General features: G+C 39.5%; 1 protein-coding gene and 1 long non-coding RNA gene across 2 annotated transcripts; both read right to left on the reverse strand.

Annotated features, from left to right (window-relative positions):
- Nucleotides 2,526-3,064, reverse strand: LOC107635982. Its single transcript, XM_016339528.1, has 2 exons — nt 2,672-3,064; nt 2,526-2,540 (listed from the first exon to the last, which is right to left on the reverse strand). Exons 1-2 carry the CDS (start codon nt 3,062-3,064, stop codon nt 2,526-2,528), a joined length of 408 nt encoding a protein of 135 aa, XP_016195014.1.
- On the reverse strand, nt 5,971-7,424 carry LOC110270523. Its single transcript, XR_002360147.1, has 2 exons — nt 7,387-7,424; nt 5,971-6,065 (listed from the first exon to the last, which is right to left on the reverse strand). It is a non-coding gene; the product is annotated as an uncharacterized LOC110270523 (long non-coding RNA).

Genomic DNA, 22,427 nt, shown 5'->3' on the forward strand with positions numbered 1-22,427 from the left:
TACACACAATACTTACACATAATCCAACTTTTATTTATTAACCTCGAGCTTTAACACTTATGACCTACACACACACACACACACACACACACACACACACACACACACACACACACACACACACACACATATCCAATTTGATACTCAAAGCTCAAATTCAATGAAATTAAAATGGAATTATTGTATCCTTACCTTACCCAAGCTTCACATAAGCAAGAGTGAACATTTTCCTCAAGCTAATTGGATCCTAAAACATTAGAAATCAAAGAAATTCAACCTTCTTTCTTAAAATTCAAAAATTGGGAGAAATGAAGGCTGAGTGTAAAATAACGAGTTTACTATGAAATTGTTCCGGTAAAAACGTAGAGCTCGACGCGGTGAACGCATGGCCGCAAACGGTGCGGCGATCGGAGCTCGGACAGAAAAGTTACAGGAGTTGGAAATTAACGAAAGGGTTACGGGATATTTCTCGTTTCTCTTCTCCCTAGAAACATTTCACGTACTGCAGGTGAAATGAAGAAGAAAGGGGCTTTCGGGCTCTTTTAATGTGTTGGTCCGGTTGGACCGACAGCTGATGCACGGAATTGTGATCACACTTTTCACAACTCCGGTACAACTAACCAGCAAGTGCACTGGGTCGTCCAAGTAATACCTTACGCGAGTAAGGGTCGATCCCATAGAGATTGCCAGCTTGAAGTAAGCTATGGTCATCCTGTAAATCTTAGTCAGGCGAATTCAATTAGTTATGAGTTTTGATAATTAAAAGATAAGTAAAACGTAAATTAAAATAAAGTTACTTATGTAATTCATTGGTGGGAATTTCAGATAAGCGTTTAGAGATGCTTTGTTGCTTCTGAACCTCTGCTTTCCTATTGTCTTCATCCAATCATGCGTGCTCCCTTCCATGGCAACATGTATGTTGGTGGATCACCGTTGTCAATGGCTACCATCCGTCCTCTCAGTGAAAATGGTCCAAGTACAGTTTCTGTACGGCTAATCAACTGTCGGATCTCTCGTCTCGGATGAAAAATACCAGGCACAGCTACCGCACGGCTAATCATCTGTCGGTTCTCACTTGTGTCGGAATAGGATCTCTTTATCCTTTTGCACACTGTCACTGCGCCCAACATTCGTGAGTTTGAAGCTCGTTACAGTCATCCCGTCCCAGATCCTACTCGGAATACCACAGACAAGGTTTAGACTTTTCGGATCTCAGGAATGCTGCCAATTGGTTCTAGCCTCTACTACGAAGGTTCTAATCTTACGGATTCGAATGCTCTGTTGTCAGGAGAGGCAAGTCAAATCCGTGGATCAGAGACCCAAGATACTATACTCTGGCTGTCGTCCAATGACTACGTTGAACATCATGTAGACCGCTTGTGGTTGTCAGGCACGCGGATCTTGGCTAAGCGAGTAACGAAGATAGTTGGTGATTGTCACGGGTCACCCCTTCATTCTGACTTAACTGAATTAAGTACGAGAGTATATCTTGGAGAAGAAGTAAGCGTGAATTGAAAGAGAAATAATAGTACTTGCATTAATTCATGAAGAACAGCAGAGCTTCTCACCTTAATCTATGAAGTGTAGAAACTCCACCGTAGAAAATACATAAGAGTAAAAGGTCTAGGCATGGCCGTGTGGCCAGCCTCCCAATGTGAAAAATGGCATAAGCCTCAAAGTCCAAAGATAGATAGATTTGAATACAATAGTAAAAAGTGCTATTTATACTAAACTAGTTACTAAGGATTACAAAAAATAAGTAACTAAGTGCAGATAGTGCAGAAATCCACTTCCGGGGCCATTTGGTGTGTGCTTGGGCTGATCATTGAGTTTTACACGTGCATAGGCCTTTTCTAGAGTTAAACGCCAGCTTGGATGCCAGTTTGGGCGTTTAACTCCAGTTCTGGTGCCAGTTCTGGCATTTTATGCCAGAAAAGGGTCTCTGGCTGGCGTTGAACACCAGTTTGGGCCATCAAATCTCGGGCAAAGTATAGACTATTATATATTGCTGAAAAGTCCAAGATGTCTACCTTCCAACGCAATTGAGAGCGCGCCAATTGGGCTTCTGTAGATCCAGAAAATCCACTTCAAGTGAAGAAGGGTCAGAATCCAACAGCATCTGCAGTCCTTTCTCAGCCTCTAAATTAGACTTTTGCTCAGATCCCTCAATTTCAGCCAGAAAATACTTGAAATTATAGAAAAAAACACAAACTCATAATAAAGTCCAGAAATGTGATTTTTGCATAAAAACTAATAAAAATATAATAAAAAGTAACTAAAAATACTAAAAACTATGTAAAAACAATGCCAAAAAACGTATAAATTATCCGCTCATCAACAGCCCGGTTCGGGTCCGGTTCAACTGGTTCGGCCCGTTCAGTCCATTTTTGGACCGTTTTCTTCGAAATTAGTGTCAAAATTCTCATTTCAATGAACTCTATCCTAATTTGATATAATATTCGCATTTCTAGTCTTCCTTATTAAAAACCAATTTACTGACTAATTATCTACTAATTAATCGGGGTTTACATTATACCCACCTAACAAAGAATTTTGCCCTCAAAATTCAAATCTAGTTACCTGAAAAGAGATGTGGGTAGTCCTTTTGCATATTTGATTCAAGTTCCCAAGTATGTTCCTCGATACCAGCTCGACTCCAAGCTACTTTTACCAATGTTACTTCCCTTCTGCGTAATCGTTTAATACTAGTGTCATCAATTCTCACCGGAATTACTGGAAGCGTTAGGTCTTCTCTTACTTGAATTGGTTCCGGTTCTAGAACATGACTTGCATCAGGAGTATACTTCCGAAGCTGTGACACATGAAACACGTCGTGCAAATTCGAAAGATACGGAGGTAAGGCAATTCTATAAGCCACTGGCCCAATTCTCTTCAGGTTCTCAAATGGTTCAATATAACGGGGATTCAGTTTTTTAGTCTTAATAGCTCTTCCCACTCCAGTGGTTGGTGTAACTTTCAGAAAGACATGTTCTCCTTCTTTGAACTCCAAAGGCTTTTGCCTCTGATCAGCATAGCTCTTTTGGTGGCTTTGGGCTATAAGCATTCAGCTACGGATCTTCTTTATCTGTTCAGTGGTTTCAGCTATCATCTCAGGTCCTAACAAACTTCTTTCTCCAGTTTCATACCAACATACCGGAGATTGACATTTCCTGCCATACAGAGCCTCATATGGAGCCATTCCAATGCTCGCATGACAGCTATTATTATAAGCAAATTCTATTAATGGCATATACCGATCCCAGCTCGCAGGCTGGTCCAAAACACAAGCCCTTAGCATATCCTCCAAGGTCTGAATAGTTCTCTCTGACTGACCATATGTTTGAGGGCGATACGTAGTACTCAAATGTAACTGAGTCCCAAATGCACGCTGAAAAGCTCCCTAGAACTTTGATGTAAAACGGGGATCTCTGTTAGATATAATGGTAGAAGCCACGCCATGTAATCTGAAAATCTCTTTGATATATATTCGAGCCAATTCTTCCATTGTGCAACTTATTCGAATAGGAAGAAAGTGAGCTGATTTTGTTAGTCAGTCCACAACCACCCAAATAGCATCACAGCCAGATCGGGTTCTAGGCAAACCTATCACAAAATCCATTGCAATACTCTCCCATTTCCATTGTGGAATCTCCAAAGGCTGAAGGGTCCCTGATGGTCTCTGATGCTCAATCTTAACTTTCTGACATGTTAAACATTTAGATATATGTAATGCCACATCATTCTTCATACCTGGCCACCAAAACATCGCTTTCAGATCTTGGTACATTTTACTGCTCCATGGATGGATTGAAAACCCGCTCTTATGAGCTTCCTTCAAGATTCTCTGTCGCAGGTCTCCAATATCTGGCACAACAATCCGATTCTTGAACCTCCACAAACCATCCTGTCCTTCTGACGCTCTCCACTGTTTCCCCTATTCAACTGCTGGTAATACCTTACGTAACACTTTATTGTCTCGATGAACCTTCAGAAGTTCTGATTTAAATTCACTTGAAATCTGCAATTGACTCAAACACAAAATTTCAGATTCTTCTCTAATTCCCAAATTCAAACCTTGAAATGCCCTTAGTAATTCTTCTTCTCGTAGCATCATCCAAGCTGCATATAAAGATTTCTGACTCAAGGAGTCTGCTACAACGTTTGCTTTTCCTGGATGATAATTCAATTCGAAATCATAATCTTTCAGAAGCTCCATCCACCTCCTCTGACGCATATTCAACTCTTTCTGCTCAAAAAGATACTTCAAACTCTTATGGTCTGAGAAAACATGAAACTTAACGCCATAGAGGTAGTGCCTCCAGATCTTTAAAGCAAACACAACAGCAGCAAGTTCCAAATCATGTGTCGGGTAGTTCATTTCATGTGGCCTTAATTGCCATGAGGCGTATGCTACAACATTCTGGTGCTGCATCAGAACGCATCCTAAACCCTTCAGTGATGCATCACAGTACACTTCAAATGGTTCGCTTGGTTCAAGCAATACCAACACGGGTGGAGTAGTTAACCTATGCTTCAATGCTTGAAAACTCTCCTCACACTCCGGAGTCCAGATAAAAGGCGTATCCTTCCTAGTCAACTTAGTTAAAGGTAAGGCGAGCTGTAAAAATTCTTTAATGAATCTACGATAATATCCCGCCAAACCTAGAAAACTCCTTATCTCTATCACTGAAGTTGCTCGCTCCCAATTCATTACTGCTTCCACGTTAGCAGGATCCACAGCTATTCCCTGCTTACTCACCACGTGACCGAGGAACTTCTCTTCACTCTTCCAGAACTCACATTTAGACAACTTAGCATATAACTTCCTATCTCTTAGAATTTGCAGCATAGTTTGCAAATGATCAGCATGTTCCTCTTCAGTCTTAGAGTAAACAAGAATGCCATCAATGAAGACGATAACAAACTTGTCCAGATACGGTCAGAAAATCCTGTTCATATAATCCATAAATACTGCTGGGGCATTAGTCAATCCAAAAGACATCACCGTATACTCATAATGACCATAACATGTCCTGAAAGCAGTCTTCGAAATATTCTCGTCTCTAACCCTTATTTGATGATACCCAGACCACAGATCAATCTTAGAAAACACACCGGCACTCTGTAACTGATCCATTAGATCATCGATTTTAGGCAACGGATATTTATTCTTCACATTAATCTTATTCAACTACCGATAGTCGACACAAAACTGCATACTCCCATCCTTCTTCTTTACCAGTAACACTGGCGCTCCCACGGAGAAACACTTGGTCGGATAAAATGCTTACCCAACAGATCTTCCAGCTGAGCTTTCAGTTCAACCATTTCTAAAGGTGACATCCTGTAAGGAGTAATCGAAATCGAACCGGCTCCAGGCACCAACTCAATTGCAAATTCAACCTCTCGATTAGGTGAAAATTCATTAATATCATCTGGAAACACATTTGGAAATTCACATACAACCGGAATCTGCTCTAAACTCTTATCAGTCCATTTTTCAAGCTCTATAGGAACGAACTGCTCTGATACCATAATGTAACACCCTACCACACTAAGCTTTACGCTTAAGTCGTAAAACAAAGGTGGTGTGGTATTACGACCTCTAAAATAAAATGAGTACACATAATAGCAGAAGAATTATAATATGCTAGGAGCCTTGAAGAATAGGCGAAATAAAAATTACGAAATAAAAGCGCAGCGCTCAAGGAACGAGTTAACTTGTGTGCTAAGAAAAAAACATAACTATTAAAGATAAGATAACAGAAGTAAGAATAGAGTGCCAATGATACAAAATAACAAGCTCCTAACTCAGCCTGCGAAGTCAAGTTTGGTCGAAGAATATTTACACATATATACATACATATCCAAAACCCAAAAGTACACACACACAATCCTGCCTCTCCATAAACCTCTAAGAGGATAAAAAAGAATAAGTTATGTGGAGAGAAAGCTAAGTATATATATATATATATATATATATACATCATAGCATAGCAAAATAACCCAGTAATCACTCCGCTTCAAGAGTCTAGACGCCTGACGAGATACCTCTCGACCTGCATCTGAAAAATAACAACATAGTATGGAATGAGAACCAGAGGTTCTCAGTATGGTAAAGGTGCCACACACATAATATATAAGGTCCTGGGAATGCTAGAGGCAACCCTAGAACGCTGACACTCAGATTATAGAGCTTAAAGTATTAAACAAGACCCATACAAGGTGGTTTTCTAAGAATATTTAGACCTAACTTAACTTAACCTTAAATCTAAGTCCCATACTGCCATTCCTCCATACCTCCAACTCTGTCATGTATTTTCACAGACAAATAAACAGATAAAGGCAAGCACAAGAAGGTTACAATTACTGCAGGTAACAAATACACATTTAACATGGCAAGTACATCTAGGCACACCCAATTAAAGCACAAGCAAGTAATTCAAGTAATGTGTATATGATGCATGCCTGTCCTATGGCTGATGAGGCTCATCTGTCGGTTATCCAACCAACCCGACAAGTCTGAATTGAACTTAGACTGTCCCTCGACGTGCATCCCCAAGAGTCTATGCATAGCTTTTTCTCAAATAATCAATATTGCTCAATGGGGATAACATTCCTGGGAATTTATATAGTGCCCGGTCACACTTACGTCGTAGGGACAACAGAGTATCGAGTTTTCAACCTGGTACACGTGGTGGCAAGTCACGACACTTTATCCAAGGAATATCGTATCTTAGATTATTCAAATTCATAAGCCATATAAATAATTCAATTATAATTCATCAACATCCACATCATTCTCAATCGCATCTCATTCATCACCATACATCAATCATATTCAATCCTTATCCTTCATTATCACACCTCTCATTCCGTCCATCAATAGTTCCAATTCAAAACATAATTCATTCTTTTCAAAATGAATCAAACTTAAAACATGCTCATTTTCCTAATAACTCAACATCAAACCATATAACCTTTGAATCTAAATCTTTTTAAATAATCATATAAACAAAATCTCTAATTTTTATAAAATTTTAGCCGCATCTCCTCAGCAATCTTCACAATAAGTCTACCTCAGATCAACAATTATACTCATACAATATTCAATTCTAACAACCAAAATTCAACCAAGAATCATAGTTCACAAATCCTAGGCTTTTAACACAAGATACCTCATTATCACAACAACTTCCACAATAGCTATACCTCAAATCAATAATTCACCAAATCACCAGTTAATCAATAAGCACCAAACCAACCATGTTTATCAACAGGATACTAAGTATTAAATATACACATGCAATCCAACTTATCCTATAGTCATCTAGCCTAAGTTTTCACAGAACATTATATATTAAATGCAAGAAACCTAAACCATACCTTAGCCGATTCCCAAGTATTATTCCAAGACAATTTTCCTAAAAGAAGACAGCCCTCAAAACCTCAACTAATCCACTTCCTCCAAGTTCCAGTATTCACAATTTCGAGCTCCAATTATTTATTTTCAACCTAATACACATTCATAACACATATATATCCAACTTAATACTCAAAGCTCAAATTCAATGAAATTAAAATGGAATTATCGTATCCTCACCTTACCCAAGCTTCACATAAACAAGAGTGAACATTTTTCTCAAGCTAATTGGATCCTAAAACATCAAAAATCAAAGAAATTCAACCTTCCTTCTCAAAATTTGAACATTGGGGGAAATGAAGGCTGAGTGTAAAATAACGAGTTACCTATGAAATTATTCCAATAGAAACGTAGAGCTTGACGCAGTGAACGTGTGGCCGCAAACGGTGCGATCGGAGCTCAGACGGAAAAGTTACGGGAGTTGGAAATTAACGTAAGGGTTACAGGATATTTCTCGTTTCTCTTCTCCCTGGAAGCATTTCACGTACTACAGGTGAAATGAAGAAGAAAGGGGCTTTCGGGCTCTTTTAATGTGTTGGTCCGGTTGGACTGATAGCCCGGTTTGGGTCTGGTTTAATCGGTTCGGCCCGTTCGGTCTATTTTTGGACCGTTTTCTTCGAAATTAGTGTCAAAATTCTCATTTCAATGAGCTCTATTCTAATTTGATATAATATTCGCATTTCTAGTCTTCCTTATTAAAAACCAATTTACTGACTAATTATCTACTAATTAATCGGGGTTTACAAAATCCCACTGCTGCAGACAATTGGATTTAGGCTATGGAGCGGGCACTGCAAGCTCAACAGGTTCTTGAGGAGTAATGGGTTGAGTTTGGAACTTATCAGCTGCAGGGTGAGGCTCAGTATTGGTAGCACGACGTATCCTACAGCCAGATGGCGCTGTGATTCCTTGGGAGGTTTTCCAAACAGAGTTTGATAAACCACTATTTTATGGTTTATATTGTGTTTAATTGTATGGTTTTATCATGATCTTTGCCCACTTATTTATTAAATAAGCATGCATTTACATTTCCTTCTTAAAGATGTTTTATGGTTGAAAACTTGCTTCCTAGAGACTTTTAATTATGTATTTTATTTCCCCTTATTCCATTCGATGCCGTGATCTGTGTGTTAAGTATTTCAGGCTTTATAGGGCATGAAAGAGTTGGAGATTGGAAGGGAAGCCGGCAAAAATGGAAGAAACACAAGAAATTGAGGAGATGACCAGCGAGAAGCGACGCGGCCGCATGGATGACGCGACCGCGCGGAAGAGAGCAATTTGAAGCGATGCGGCCGCATGAATGACGTGACCGCGCGGCATGGAATAGCACGAGTGACGCGGCTGCATAGATGACGCGTCTGCGTGGCAAAGCAGAAACGCGAATGACGCGTCCGCATGAACGACGCGATCGCGTGACGTGCGCAATCTGCATAATTTGCAGATTCACTGGGGACGATTTTGGGCCCTATTTTGACCCAGTTTTTGACCCGGAACAGCAGACTAGAGCCGGAGAACATGTAGAAACCAAGGACAATATTCATTCTACACAGTTTTAGTTTTAGATCTAGTGTTACTCCTCCTCTAGGTTTTCTCTCTACACATTCATAGTTCTTAGGATTTTAGTTTCTCTAGCTTTTTGCATTGGGATATTGAGAAGAGTTATTACCTCATCAAGACTTCGTCATTCTAGTTCGTTTTCTTTACTTGGCTTACTCTTCCATGTTCCTTGCTTTGTTTAATTTTACCATTGGAATATTTTTAGGATTATTTAATACAAGGATCACTTTTATTTTTAATTGATTATTTTTAATTTTTATTTACAATGTCTTTCTTTAATCCCTTTTCATATGCTACGAATTTTACCTTTACAATGAGTGAGTAGTTCCCTAACTTGATGGGGGAGTTGATTGAAAGGAACCCTTGAGTTGGAAGGTTCAAGAGAAAGATTGTAATTTGGTTATTGTTGGATTGCTCTCTAATTCCTGACACCAACCCTCCCCAGAGTGGATTGGGACTTGTGAATAGAACAGCATTCCAACTTGTTTTACCTTCCTTTACTTAGTAAAGGATAACTAAACGAAATAACTCTCAATTGTCAACTAATCTTAAGAGTGTTCCATCAAGAATAGGGCTTCCATGTAATCAACTCCCAGTCAAGGCTTTTATTTACATTATTCAATTTCATCAATTTAATTTCCTGTTTACTCAACTCAACCCTTTTCAAAAACATCTGATTAATAAAATAGCACCCTTTCCTGCAACTCGTTGGGAGACGACCTGGGATTCATACTCCCAGTATTTTAAATTTCAATTTTCTGTGATATCTTTCTAAATTGATAGGCGGATTTCCGGCGAATTAAGAACTATACTTGCAAAGTATATATTTTAATAATTTTTAATTCGCTAATCTCCGCCCGCATCAATTTTTGGCGCCGTTGCCGGGGAGTTGCAATAGAGTGCTAAAGTTATTAATTAGAATTTATTTATTTGCATTTTATTTTATTTCGCTACTATGAGCTGCATGTTTCTTTCGTCAAATGACGCGTTCACTTCCTGATCTGCGCTTGCTAATATTCGATCCTGAAATTGAAAGGACTATTTCACGAATAAGGCGAGCTTGGCGTCGGTTAGTCCGCTCTGAGGGCGGATCTGAAAGTGAACTTGAGAAAGAAACCAGCTCCCGTTCTACTGATTCGGTTGATTCACGTGCAGACGACATGGCAGAACCTAGGAGAGTTACCATCCAGGAAGAAGGAGCCCCTGATTTTACAATACAACCGTTTCAAGCGCGTCACCCAGCAGTGGCTACAGATTTTGAAATAAAGACCGCACTGCTCAATTTGATGTCCAAGTTTCATGGCTTACCTGCTCAAGAGCCTATCAAGCACCTGAGAGATTTCCAGGCAGCCTGTTCTACTGTCAGGCGTGATGGTACAGATGAAACTTCAATTCTGCTGAAAGCTTTCCCATTTTCTCTTGATGGAAAGGCAAGAGAGTGGTACTACACTCAACCCCTAGCTAATGTATCCAACTGGGATACGCTCAGAAAAGAGTTTTTGGAGAAATTCTTTCCATCTGAAGTTACTGATAAACTGAGGAAAGACATTTCTACTATTGTTCAAGATGACAACGAGACTCTCTTTGAATACTGGGAGCGCTTCAATAATCTTCTGGAAGCATGCCCCCACCACATGATCGACAAGATAGTGTTGCTCAGCTACATCACACAGGGTATGAGGCCCCAAGATAAGACCACATTGGAAAGTGCTAGCAATAGGTCCATGAAGAAGTACAAGACCACTGATGAGGCATGGCAACTGATCAGCGACTTAGCTGAATCTACTAGGAACCATAGACAGAAGCAAGGCCGTTCAAAAGCCATTGCAGAGGTATCCTCTAGCAGAGAGACTGATGCTCTAACTCAGAGTATCTGTGAAATGACCAACTTGCTGAAGCAGATGCAATTGAATCAACAACAAGTTCAGCAAGCTCAACCTCCTTCACTATAGTAAAACCAACAGTTAGTCCCACAGAGAGTTTGCAGAATTTGTGCTGATTATAGCCATTATACTGATGAATACCCGCAACTCCAACAGGAAGACAACATGGTGGCATCCACTCATAACTTCTATGATCGCCCCAACCGAGGGTACAATCAAGGTGGAAATAATAACCATGGATGGCAGGACAATTCTAACCAGAATTGGAGGGACAACAATAATAGAGGAGGCAGAGATAATAAGGGAAATCAGAGGTGGAATAATAACAACAATAGGCAGCAGAACCAACCTTACAGAGCACCTCACCTGAGGCAGTCCCAAGGACCACAGAATACCCAACAGCAGACCTCTCAATTTACTCACCCTTCTTCATCTCCTAATGAAGAGTTACTAAAATTTTTTGAGCAAAGTCAACAGACCATGGAAAATAACATTAATGCCAGTCTGAATGGTCTGACCGCTACTTTGCAAGCTCTTGTTCCACAGATTGGATCAATGCAAAAATTCCAGTAACCAACCTTCAAGCTCCACTGGAATCCCCTCTCAACTATTACCCAATCCAAAGGGAGGCATTAATGCCATCACCCTAAGTTCCGGAACCACACTGCAGGAGGAGCCAAACTCACCAGAACACGCCTCAGCTGAAGAGGTAGTAGAAATAGAAGATGTTGAAGAGGAAGAGGACATACAGGACATAGCTGAAAAAGAAGAAGCCCAACCACAGGAGGAAGCACCAAGAGACGCAGACACTGCAGAAAACACCACTCCCATTCCATTTTCACAACTTGCAAGGAAGCCCAGGAAGCAGCTGGAACCCGATCCCAAAATGGTAGAAATATTCAAAAAGGTTGAGGTAATCGTTCCTCTTTTTTATGTTATTCAACAAGTACCTAAATATGCAAAGTTTCTATAAGGACTTTAGTAAGGTAGCACTTCCCTTATCCAGATTACTACAGAAGGATATTGAGTTCGAGTTCGGTGAAGATTGCAAACAAGTGTTTGATAAGCTGAAAGCCGCCCTAACTCGAGCCCCAATTGTGAGAGGACTAGACTGAAGCCAGCCGTTTGAAATCATGTGCGACGCTTCCAACCATGCAGTAGGAGCAGCGCTGGCTCAGCGCGAAGGTAAGGACCCTTTTGTTATTGCTTATGCGTCTAAGACTTTAGACGCTGCCCAGTCCAATTATACTACTACTGAGAAAGAGCTTCTTGCTATTGTTTTTGCTCTGGATAAATTCCGAGCTTATTTACTTGGTACTAGAGTAGTAGTGTATTCGGACCATGCAGCTTTAAAGTATCTATTATCTAAAAAGGAGTCCAAACCAAGACTTATACGTTGGATACTGCTATTACAAGAATTTGATTTAGAAATAAAGGATAGGAGTGGTAACCAGAATTTAGTGGTAGACCACTTGAGTCGCCTTGAACACATTAAGGATGATTCTACTCCTATAGATGATAATTTTCCATTTGATAACCTGCAAGCAGTATCTGAGGTATCTCCTTGGTATGCACCTGTAACTAATTATCTAGTTAGCCACACATTTCCTCCAAACTTTTCTAAGCACCAAAGAGACAAGCTGAAAAGCGAGTCTAAATATTATATATGGGATGACCCATATTTATGGAGATGTGGCGCTGATCAGGTAATTAGACGTTGTGTGTCTCAATCAGAATTCCAGTCCATTTTAGAGGCCTGTCACTCATCTGAGAGTGGAGGACATTTTGGCCCTCAAAGAACAGCTAGAAAGGTCTTAGACTGTGGATTCTGGTGGCCTACTTTTTTCAGAGAAGCTACTGAATTTTGTAAATCTTGCCCCCCATACCAAAAATTTGGTAATATATCCAAGAGGGATGAGATGCCTCAATAATATATGCTTTTCTGTGAAATCTTTGATGTTTGGGGCATTGACTTCATGGGTCCATTTCCAAATTCTAATGGTTATTTTTATATATTGTTTGCTATGGATTACGTTTCCAAATGGGTGGAAGCAATTTCTACCCGTACTGATGATGCTAACACTGTTGTTTCCTTTGTGAGAAACTATATTATCTGTCGCTTTGGATTCCCACGAGCAATCGTGAGCGATCAAGGCACCCATTTTTGTAATAGGAGACTAACAGGACTAATGAAGAAGCATGGGATAATTCATAAGGTTGCAATAGCATACCATCCTCAGACCAATGGGCAAGCCAAGATATCAAACAGAGAGATAAAGCGTATCTTGCAGAAGATAGTAAAGCCTCATAGAAGAGACTGGAGCACCAGGCTACAAGATGCACTCTGGGCATACAGAACAGCATACAAAACACCCATTGGGATGAGTCCTTTTCGCTTAGTTTATGGAAAAGCTTGTCATCTCCCGGTAGAAATAGAGCACAAAGCCTTTTGGGCAGTCAAGGAGTGAAATATGGGAATTGAGAAAGCCGAAGCTGAAAGGAAGTTGCAACTGCAAGAACTGGAGAGCCTTCACCTAGAAGCTTATGAGAACTCAAGACTACACAAGGAGAAGATGAAGGCTGTACATGACCAGAACATCAAGAGGAAAGAGTTCCAACCTGGGGACTCAGTCCTCCTTTACAAATCTCGACTGAGGCTCATGCCAGGCAAGTTGAGATCAAGATGGGAAGGTCCTTACAAGGTAGAGAAGGCTGAACCGTACGGAGTTTATCACCTTATCCATCCTTCGAGCTCGGAGCTTATCAAAGTTAATGGACATCGTTTAAAGCTGTACCATGGTGAAAAGTGGAAGAAAGACAAGAAACTCAAGATCTTCCTCTTGGAAGATCCCCACATAGCCACAGACTGAGCTAGTGGAGCGTCCAACTTACGGACGTTAAAGCAAAGTGCTAAGTGGGAGACAACCCACCATGGTATGATCGTTCTTTTCTTTATTTTTAGTTTTTCATATTCAATAACTCTTCTCTTTATCAGTACTTTCGTGCATCTGCATCTGCATATAAAAAAAATGCCACGCGACGCGTCCGCGTCGCAAGGAGAGGGGAGAAAAATAAAAATGAATAGAGAGTCACGCTGGAGCGTGGCTGGAGGCGTGCCAATGGCACAATTCTACCCACGCGACCGCGTGACCCACGCGGCCGCGTGCCCTGATTTTCGACGTAAACAGGGTGCACAACGAATTATTGTGCGCGAGTGGTGCTGGATTGGTGCCAATGGCACAATTCTACCCACGCGGACGCATGGCTCACGCGTCCGCGTCGTTCCCTTCTGAAGCCCACTCACGCGATCGCATGCCCCATGCGATCGCGTCACCCCAATTTTGGCAAAGACATCAATTTGAACAAAGAATTGTGCAGGCGCAAGGCTGCACTCGCGCCAGAAGCCTAACATGGGTCACGCGACCGCGTGACCGACGCGATCGCGTCATCTTACCTGAAGCGCAATCACGCGAACGTGTGCCCCACGCGGCCGCGTCGCTTGCGTCGCACAGCTCAACCTGAATTGCCAAAATATCTTATCTTTTTCCTCTCTAATCCTAATTTTTTTTCCCTCCTTACTTCTTCCTTCTCCCTTCTTCCTTCTCTCTCACCTTTCACTCTCACTCTCCCTCACCTCCATTAACAAGGTTTTATTTTCTTCTTCACCCTTCTCTTTTCTATCACTCTTCTTATTTTATATGTTATTTTCTTTTCTTCTCTTTTTCTTTTCATTATTCATATTTTCTTTCTTCTTCTTTCCTTTTTTACATGGTGTTGGAATTTTATTTGAGTCATTATTCCTCATTATATGCTTGTGGATTGTTGCAAAGTGTTTGACAATTATATATTATTCTCTTTAAAGGGTTGCTTACATGTTCACTTTAATGCTTTCTATACCTTCTTCACCATGCATGCTATGTGTTTGTGAAAAAGCCCATATGGCATTATGCACTTCTCTATGTTATTCTACTATTCAGTGCTTGCTTTTCACAAATTCTCTTTACTATTATATTAATTGAATTTAATTGTCAATACAAACGTGATGGTTTGTTACAAAGTAATGATTGGTATATGCTACTCATGCCCTTTGCCGGCATGCCAATAAACACCTTGCATTTACTTGTCATCATATGCACTAACTATTTTTCATTAATGATCTTTCACATGTACTCATGAGCATGTGTTAACATCATTTACCTTTTAATGTGCATTTATAACCATCCTTTTCCGTTCTCTTCATTGCTATATATCTCTTTAAATTTAATTTACTTTCTCTTCCCTTTTTCAGGATGGCCACCAAGAAAGGAAAAGAGAAAGCCATTCCCAAACCACCAGTAAGAAGAGGAACTAAAAGAGCACTAGTGGCAGAGCCTTCTTCAACTGCAGTTAAGCCCTCAACAAAACGAGTTAAGAGGATCATCAAGGTTGATGAAAAGGAGAAAGCCTTTCCAGCGAAGGATACTGCGCGATTTCCCAATCGCTACTGTGAGCAGATGTTCCCCATCCTGGCAGAAAGGAGCTATAACAACGAATACCTTCTTATCCTCCCGCCCAATATTGCTACCTTTGTTGAGTCGCAAATTGAACAAAGACAATGGGGTTTCCTACGGAGACAGCCAAGGCAGGTCAATCTCTCTTGGGTAGTCGAGTTCTACTCTAACTTCTACCTGCCTACTCTGCAGTCTGTCTATGTACGTCAGAAGCAAGTCCCCATTGCAGAAGAGGCCATTCGACAAGCTCTAAGTCTTCCCCCTATTCTAGAAGGAATGGACGCCTTTCAAGAAGCCGCACTCAAGCGCCAGCAGTACCAATTTGACTGGGAAGATGTTCTCAGAGTTAACGCATTACCTGGCAGCCGTTGGATCTACGGATACCATCGTACCCGCCCTAAGGGAATATCGGCTTCAGCACTTACCTTGGAGGCTCGCGTATGGGCACAAATCATGTCCCATTACGTCTTTTCGAGCACTCACGAGTCCTCCTTCACTGCGGACATGGCCGTTCTACTATGGTGCATCCTTACAGACCAGTCTCTGAATCTACCAAGACATATCCGGAATGCCATGGGACACGTCCAAATTGCGGGCAACTTACCTTTTCCCACCTTGGTCTCAGATCTTGTCTCAGCAGCCAGAGTTTCCTACAGAGCTGGAGACACCAAAGCCATGCTTCCACGGGATGATCAGTATGTCCCCAATGGGAAGTACCTCAGACTTCCAGCAGCCACTACAAGCCTTCCTACTGCTCCAGTTGAAGATATTCCTTCTTCAACACCACAAGCACCTACAACTGATGAACTGCTCCAGCAGATAATCAAAAGATTGAATCGGCAAGAACAGAAAGCGAAGTTAAGAGAGCGCCGTAACGAGCGCCGATTCAAACACCTCAAGGAGCTACTCAAGGGAAAATTCAAGGACTCAGACACCCCGGACCCCACTTTTTTTACCAGCACAGGGAGCCATGATGGTATGCTTGCATATGATTGAGGCCATTATTTGTTTAAACTCACTTATCCAAATTAAGCCTACCATTTTCAATTACCTTTGTTAACCACTTTGAGCCTTTAAATCCCATTTGTTCTATATTTCACCACATTACTAGCCTTAAGCGGAAAAACAATTGTATATCCCAAATTGAATCTTTGGTTAGCTTAAGATAGAATTGTGTGTGCCAGTTAAGTATGGGAAATTGTGGGAACAAAAGTTATTAAGGGAATGTGTCATGATAATTTAATGGGAATTTGGATACCTACTCATGAAAAAACTATAAGAATTAAAAATCTATGTGCATTGATAAGCTATGTTTATTTTTGCTTCTATATAAAAAAAATTTATAAATAAATAAGGGGACAACCATTACAACCTTGAAAAGACCTCATGATGTTTGCATTGGTATATTAACTATTGTTGATTGGTTAGGAGAAGAACAAAAGTTAGAGAGCATGATTAGAGAAGGATAGAGTGATTACCCTATACACTAGAGAGACTAGAGTGTACATACACTATCAGTGAGGGTTCCATGCTTGAATTTCTATGTTCCCTGCTTTCATGAGCTATCTTCTTGCACTTTTATCTGTCTTACTGTATAATGATAGAATTAGTGGAATTTGATTTGTAATTGTTTTGAAGAGCTTATTTACTTTTGATCAAGTGGGCAAGAATCATATAGTTGCATTCATATATAGGATTGCATTGCATTGCATGAATTTCTGCATGTTCATACTTATTTACTTTATCTCCTTCAATTAAGCATGAGGACATGCTAATGTTTAAGTGTGGGGAGGTTGATAAACCACTATTTTATGGTTTATATTGTGTTTAATTGTGTGGTTTTATCATGATCTTTGCCCACTTATTCATTAAATAAGCATGCATTTATATTTCCTTCCTAAAGATGTTTTATGGTTGAAAACTTGCTTCCTAGAGACTTTTAATTATGTATTTTATTTCCCCCTTATTCCATTCGATGCCGTGATCTGTGTGTTAAGTGTTTCAGGCTTTATAGGGCATGAAAGAGTTGGAGATTGGAAGGGAAGCCTGCAAAAATGGAAGGAACACAAGAAATTGAGGAGATGACCAGCGAGAAGCGACGCGGCCGTATGGATGACGCGACCGTGCGGAAGAGAGCAATTTGAAGCGACGCGGCCGCATGGACAACGCGTCCGCGTGGCAAAGCAGAAACGCGAATGACGCGTCCGCATGAGCGACGCGATCGCGTGACGTGCGCAATCTGCATAATTTGCAGATTCGCTGGGGACGATTTCGGGCCCTATTTTGACCCAGTTTTTGGCCCGGAACAGCAGACTAGAGCCGGAGAACATGCAGAAACCAAGGACAACATTCATTCTACACAGTTTTAGTTTTAGATCTAGTTTTACTCCTCCTCTAGGTTTTCTCTCTACACATTCATAGTTCTTAGGATTTTAGTTTCTCTAGCTTTTTGCATTGGGATATTGAGAAGAGTTATTACCTCATCAAGACTTCGTCATTCTAGTTCGTTTTCTTTACTTGGCTTACTCTTTCATGTTCCTTGCTTTGTTTAATTTTACCATTGGAATATTTTTAGGATTATTTAATATAAGGATCACTTTTATTTTTAATTGATTATTTTTAATTTTTATTTACAATGTCTTTCTTTAATCCCTTTTCATATGCTACGAATTTTACCTTTACAATGAGTGAGTAGTTCCCTAACTTGATGGGGAGTTGATTGAAAGGAACCCTTGAGTTGGAAGGTTCAAGAGAAAGATTGTAATTTGGTTATTGTTGGATTGCTCTCTAATTCCTGACACCAACCCTCCCCAGAGTGGATTGGGACTTGTGAATAGAACAGCATTCCAACTTGTTTTACCTTCCTTTACTTAGTAAAGGATAACTAAACGAAATAACTCTCAATTGTCAACTAATCTTAAGAGTGTTTCATCAAGAATAGGGCTTCTATGTAATTAACTCCCAGTCAAGGCTTTTATTTACATTATTTAATTTCATCAATTTAATTTCCTGTTTACTCAACTCAACCCTTTTCAAAAACATCTGATTAATAAAATAGCACCCTTTCCTGCAACTCGTTGGGAGACGACCTGGGATTCATACTCCCAGTATTTTAAATATCAATTTTCTGTGACATCTTTCTAAATTGATAGGCGGATTTCCGGCGAATTAAGAACTATACTTGCAACGTATATATTTTAATAATTTTTAATTCGCTAATCTCCGCCCGCATCAGAGTTCTATAAGAAATACTTTCTTAATTCAGCCAGAAATGCCAAGGAACTTGAATTGATGCAGTTAAAGTAGGGACAGATGACTGTTACTGAATATACTAGCAGGTTTAAGGAGTTATGTCGCTTTTCTCGTATCTGTCAAGGTGCGCCTGAAGATTTTGTTGAATGGAAGTGTATTAAATATGAGGGAGGTCTTCAGAGTGATATTCTGAGCTTCGTTGCCCCAATGGAGATTAGAGTGTTTTTTGAATTGGTGAATAAGAGTAGGGTGGCTGAGGATTGTCTGAGAAAGGCGACATCAGATAAGAGTGATCAGCGAGTTTTTATTAGGAGAGATCAGGGAAGGAACTTCGCCCCTAGAGGACAAGATTTCAAGCAAGGCGGTTATACCCCACAACCACATTTGGGTCAGAATAACTTCTAGAGATTCAGTAATAACAACATCCATGGAAGAGGCAAAGGAAAGCAAGCTCAGACCCCACCGAATGATTTAACTTGTAGGAGGTGTGGAAAGTACCACCCGAATACTCCATGCAGGGCTAGTTTAGGTGTATGCTATTGTTGTGGTGAAGCTGGGCATTTGTCTTGGAATTATCCGGAAAAGAAGAAGAATCAAGAAGCTGGAAAGGCACAACATCAGGGACGCGTGTTCACTATGACAGCGGATGGTGCTGGAAGCACAGATACTCCGATTAGAGGTAATCACGAACTGGTAATCGAAATTTCCGACTGCCTTGCATAGTAAATAACACGTAGCATTCATTGTAGTACATTACCGAGTTGTGAGCATTGTGATTTTTAACTGAGCAATCGACTAATGACCTCCGAATGGTGAGACAGAACGATAGTTGGTCAGCCTAGAAAGTGACTAAATTCTTGGAGAATAATAATAAGAGTGGCGCAGCGGTAGTGGGTTGAACTATTTTGAGCATACAACTTAAGTTATACATAAGGAACCGGAATTGTTGAAAGCTGTGCAGGATAGTTACCTGAAACCCAGAGATGGTAAGTTACGAGGAAGAGACATGACATAGATTGAACCCGTAATTGATAATCGGTTAGGTGTCAAGAGAAAGAGTAAGTTGTGATAAATTTAGTGTCAGAGGCTGAACCAGTTTCGATTGTATTACGTAAGATGACACCATTAGAATCGGCAAAACTTAGGAGCTAGATGAAGCGAGTATTAGGGACGATAAACCCATTGTTCTAATACTAGCCTGCCTTATAACTCTTCTGCATCGAGCCTATCTTGTATCTTCCGCTTTGCGTAGACTTTTAAGCCATAAGAATATCATGGATTTGCAAACTAAACATGTCAAATCTTTCTGTTTTTCTTTGACATGTTTAAGAAGGGAAGTTACGTTAGTATGAATCTTTTCCATTTTATATCAATTTTTGAGGGCGAAAATTTTCGTAAGGTGGGTAGAATGTAGCGACCCTCAGTTTAAAATATAAATATAAATAAGTTATAATTTATTTGATAAATTGGAGTTTTCTATTTTTAGAAAGTATTTTATTATCAGTATTTGAACTAATTTTATAAATATTTGAATTCAATCAAATTCATATTCTTATATATATATTATATATTTTACATAATTAAAACTATAATTCTAGTAATTTATAAGTAATGAAACTTATATGTATATTTTAATTTGAGTAATTGATATTTTAATTTAAAAATAGAGTTTAATTAATAATATTATTATCGAGTTCGATATCTGCCGATATGAGTAAATATCGATACTTTTTGCTGAGCTTAGCTTTACTAATGCTTCACCAAATATCTTTCACTCTTAAGTTACTAATGTCATTTAGATTAGTAACTCATATATTATTAACTTTATATATAAATTATTATTATTATTATTATTATTATTATTATTATTATTATTATTATTATTATTATTATTATTATTACACTAAAGTTTATCATTATTTTTAAGTATATATATATCTATCATATTAATGTACTTCAGATATTATAATTATAATAATAATATCATCCTTCTAGTAATGATATTTGTACGCTAACAAAGGATTATATATAGCAGCAAGAATGAGAACGGTGAGAAAAAGAAGAAGAGCGTAACCGAGAGAGAAAGAGAGAGAACGTAAACCCCCACCAAACTTTCAGTTTCGATTTCTTGCAATTCGTAACTACAATAAAAAATATAATTCGGTAAAAGTATTCGTATCCTCCTCCTCTACATGTTGGCACCATTTTTGATCGGTGAAAGTTGACGGTGACGTAGCTTCTCTACCCCTTAAGTTCGGCCAACTGAAGTTTTAGGAGGCATAAACGATTCTGGACATTTTCTTCTTCGATAGCTCGGTCAGAAAGCTTCTCCGGAGCTTCGAGTATTTTGATTCCATACGAAGGTATGGTTTTGGTTTTTCGTAGTTAATGTTTAATGTCACGTGAAAACTTAGGCTAGAAGACCTTAAGATAGGAATGAACTGAATGTATAATTGATCGATTGTGTATATGGAATAAAATGTGTGGTTTAGCTGTTGTTAATAATTTGCTATTGAAGTTGGTTGGTTTTGGAGAAAGATTTAATATTGGTATTTATTTGATTTTGAAATAATTTGTTATTGGAAATTATTTGAATGACTGAGAGGTGTTTAGTTTGATAGTTGGGACCCTTGAAGGGTGGCAGAAATTCGAGTTTTAGAGGAGATACTGCCAAAATTTCTATGAAAATTAGAGTTTTGATTTGAAGGGTTATTTTAAAAAGGAAAGAGATTATTATGTGACTTGTGTATTTGAGACTATTTGTTGACCCTCTGTCGCAAGATGTGACTGGGCACTTTAACTCCCCGGATTCCCCCATGGGCATGCATATAAATATGAATAATGAATATTATTGAGCTTGGAGTTTAACTCCATGAAATACTATATTATTGAGTTTGGAGTTTAACTCCATGGAATACTATACTATTGAGCTTGGAGTGTGACTCCATGCAATATTATATTTGAGTTTGGAGTTTGACTCCATGGAATATTATTGAGTTTGGGGATGCGCGCACAAAGGGACTGTCCAATGGTTAACTACCAGGACATGTCAGGTTGGCTGTATAACCGACAGATGAGACTCATCAGCCATAGGACATGCATACATCATATGCATTTGTTTGTTTGCTTGAGTGTGCATTGTTTTAGTTTGCTTAACTGTTTAATTCTGCTTATCCGCTACTTGTTCTACTTGTCGTAAATGCTTCTCTATCTGTGTTTTTCTTGCTTGAATTGTATGTGTATGTTTTCTGAGAAATCCCTCTTGACGAAGGTGTGAGGGGAGAGGGTTGTTCCACCAATGTCTCGGAGGATTGGAGGAGTCAGAAAGTGAAGTGTTAAGTTAAAGTTAGATTCAGAACTAGAATACCTTAGATAACTTACCTAACTTTTGGTTTAGTTTATTTTCCTTAAGAATGATTCTGAGTGTCGGAGTTCTAGGAATGCCTCTAGCTCTCCCGGGACCTTTTATATTAACTATGCGGGCACCTTTACCATACTGAGAACCTCCGGTTCTCATTCCATATATATTTTGTTGTTTTTCAGATGCAGGTCGAGAAGCACCTCATTGAGCGTCTGGAGACCCTCCTTACAAGCGAAGAACTATCTTTTGGACTGTCATATTTTGATTTTAGGCTATGTATGCATGTTTATAGAATCTCCGCATGTACATTTTGTGTTTTGTCCCTCCTAGGGGTCGACATGGAGATACAAGTGTTTATTTTGTAGTTTGAGTTTTGCTTTGGGTTGTATATATATATATAATTATATACTCTGGTCGGCCTTAGCTTTACAGGTTGAGACTGGAGCTTGCTATCTAATATC

This window comes from Arachis ipaensis, chromosome B04 (genome assembly GCF_000816755.2).
Source record: "Arachis ipaensis cultivar K30076 chromosome B04, Araip1.1, whole genome shotgun sequence".
NCBI lineage: Eukaryota > Viridiplantae > Streptophyta > Magnoliopsida > Fabales > Fabaceae > Arachis > Arachis ipaensis.

Excerpts from the sequence above, each read along its gene's own strand:
- LOC107635982 (XM_016339528.1), bottom strand. The coding sequence starts at position 3,064 with ATGCTTATAGCCCAAAGCCACCAAAAGAGCTATGCTGATCAGAGGCAA.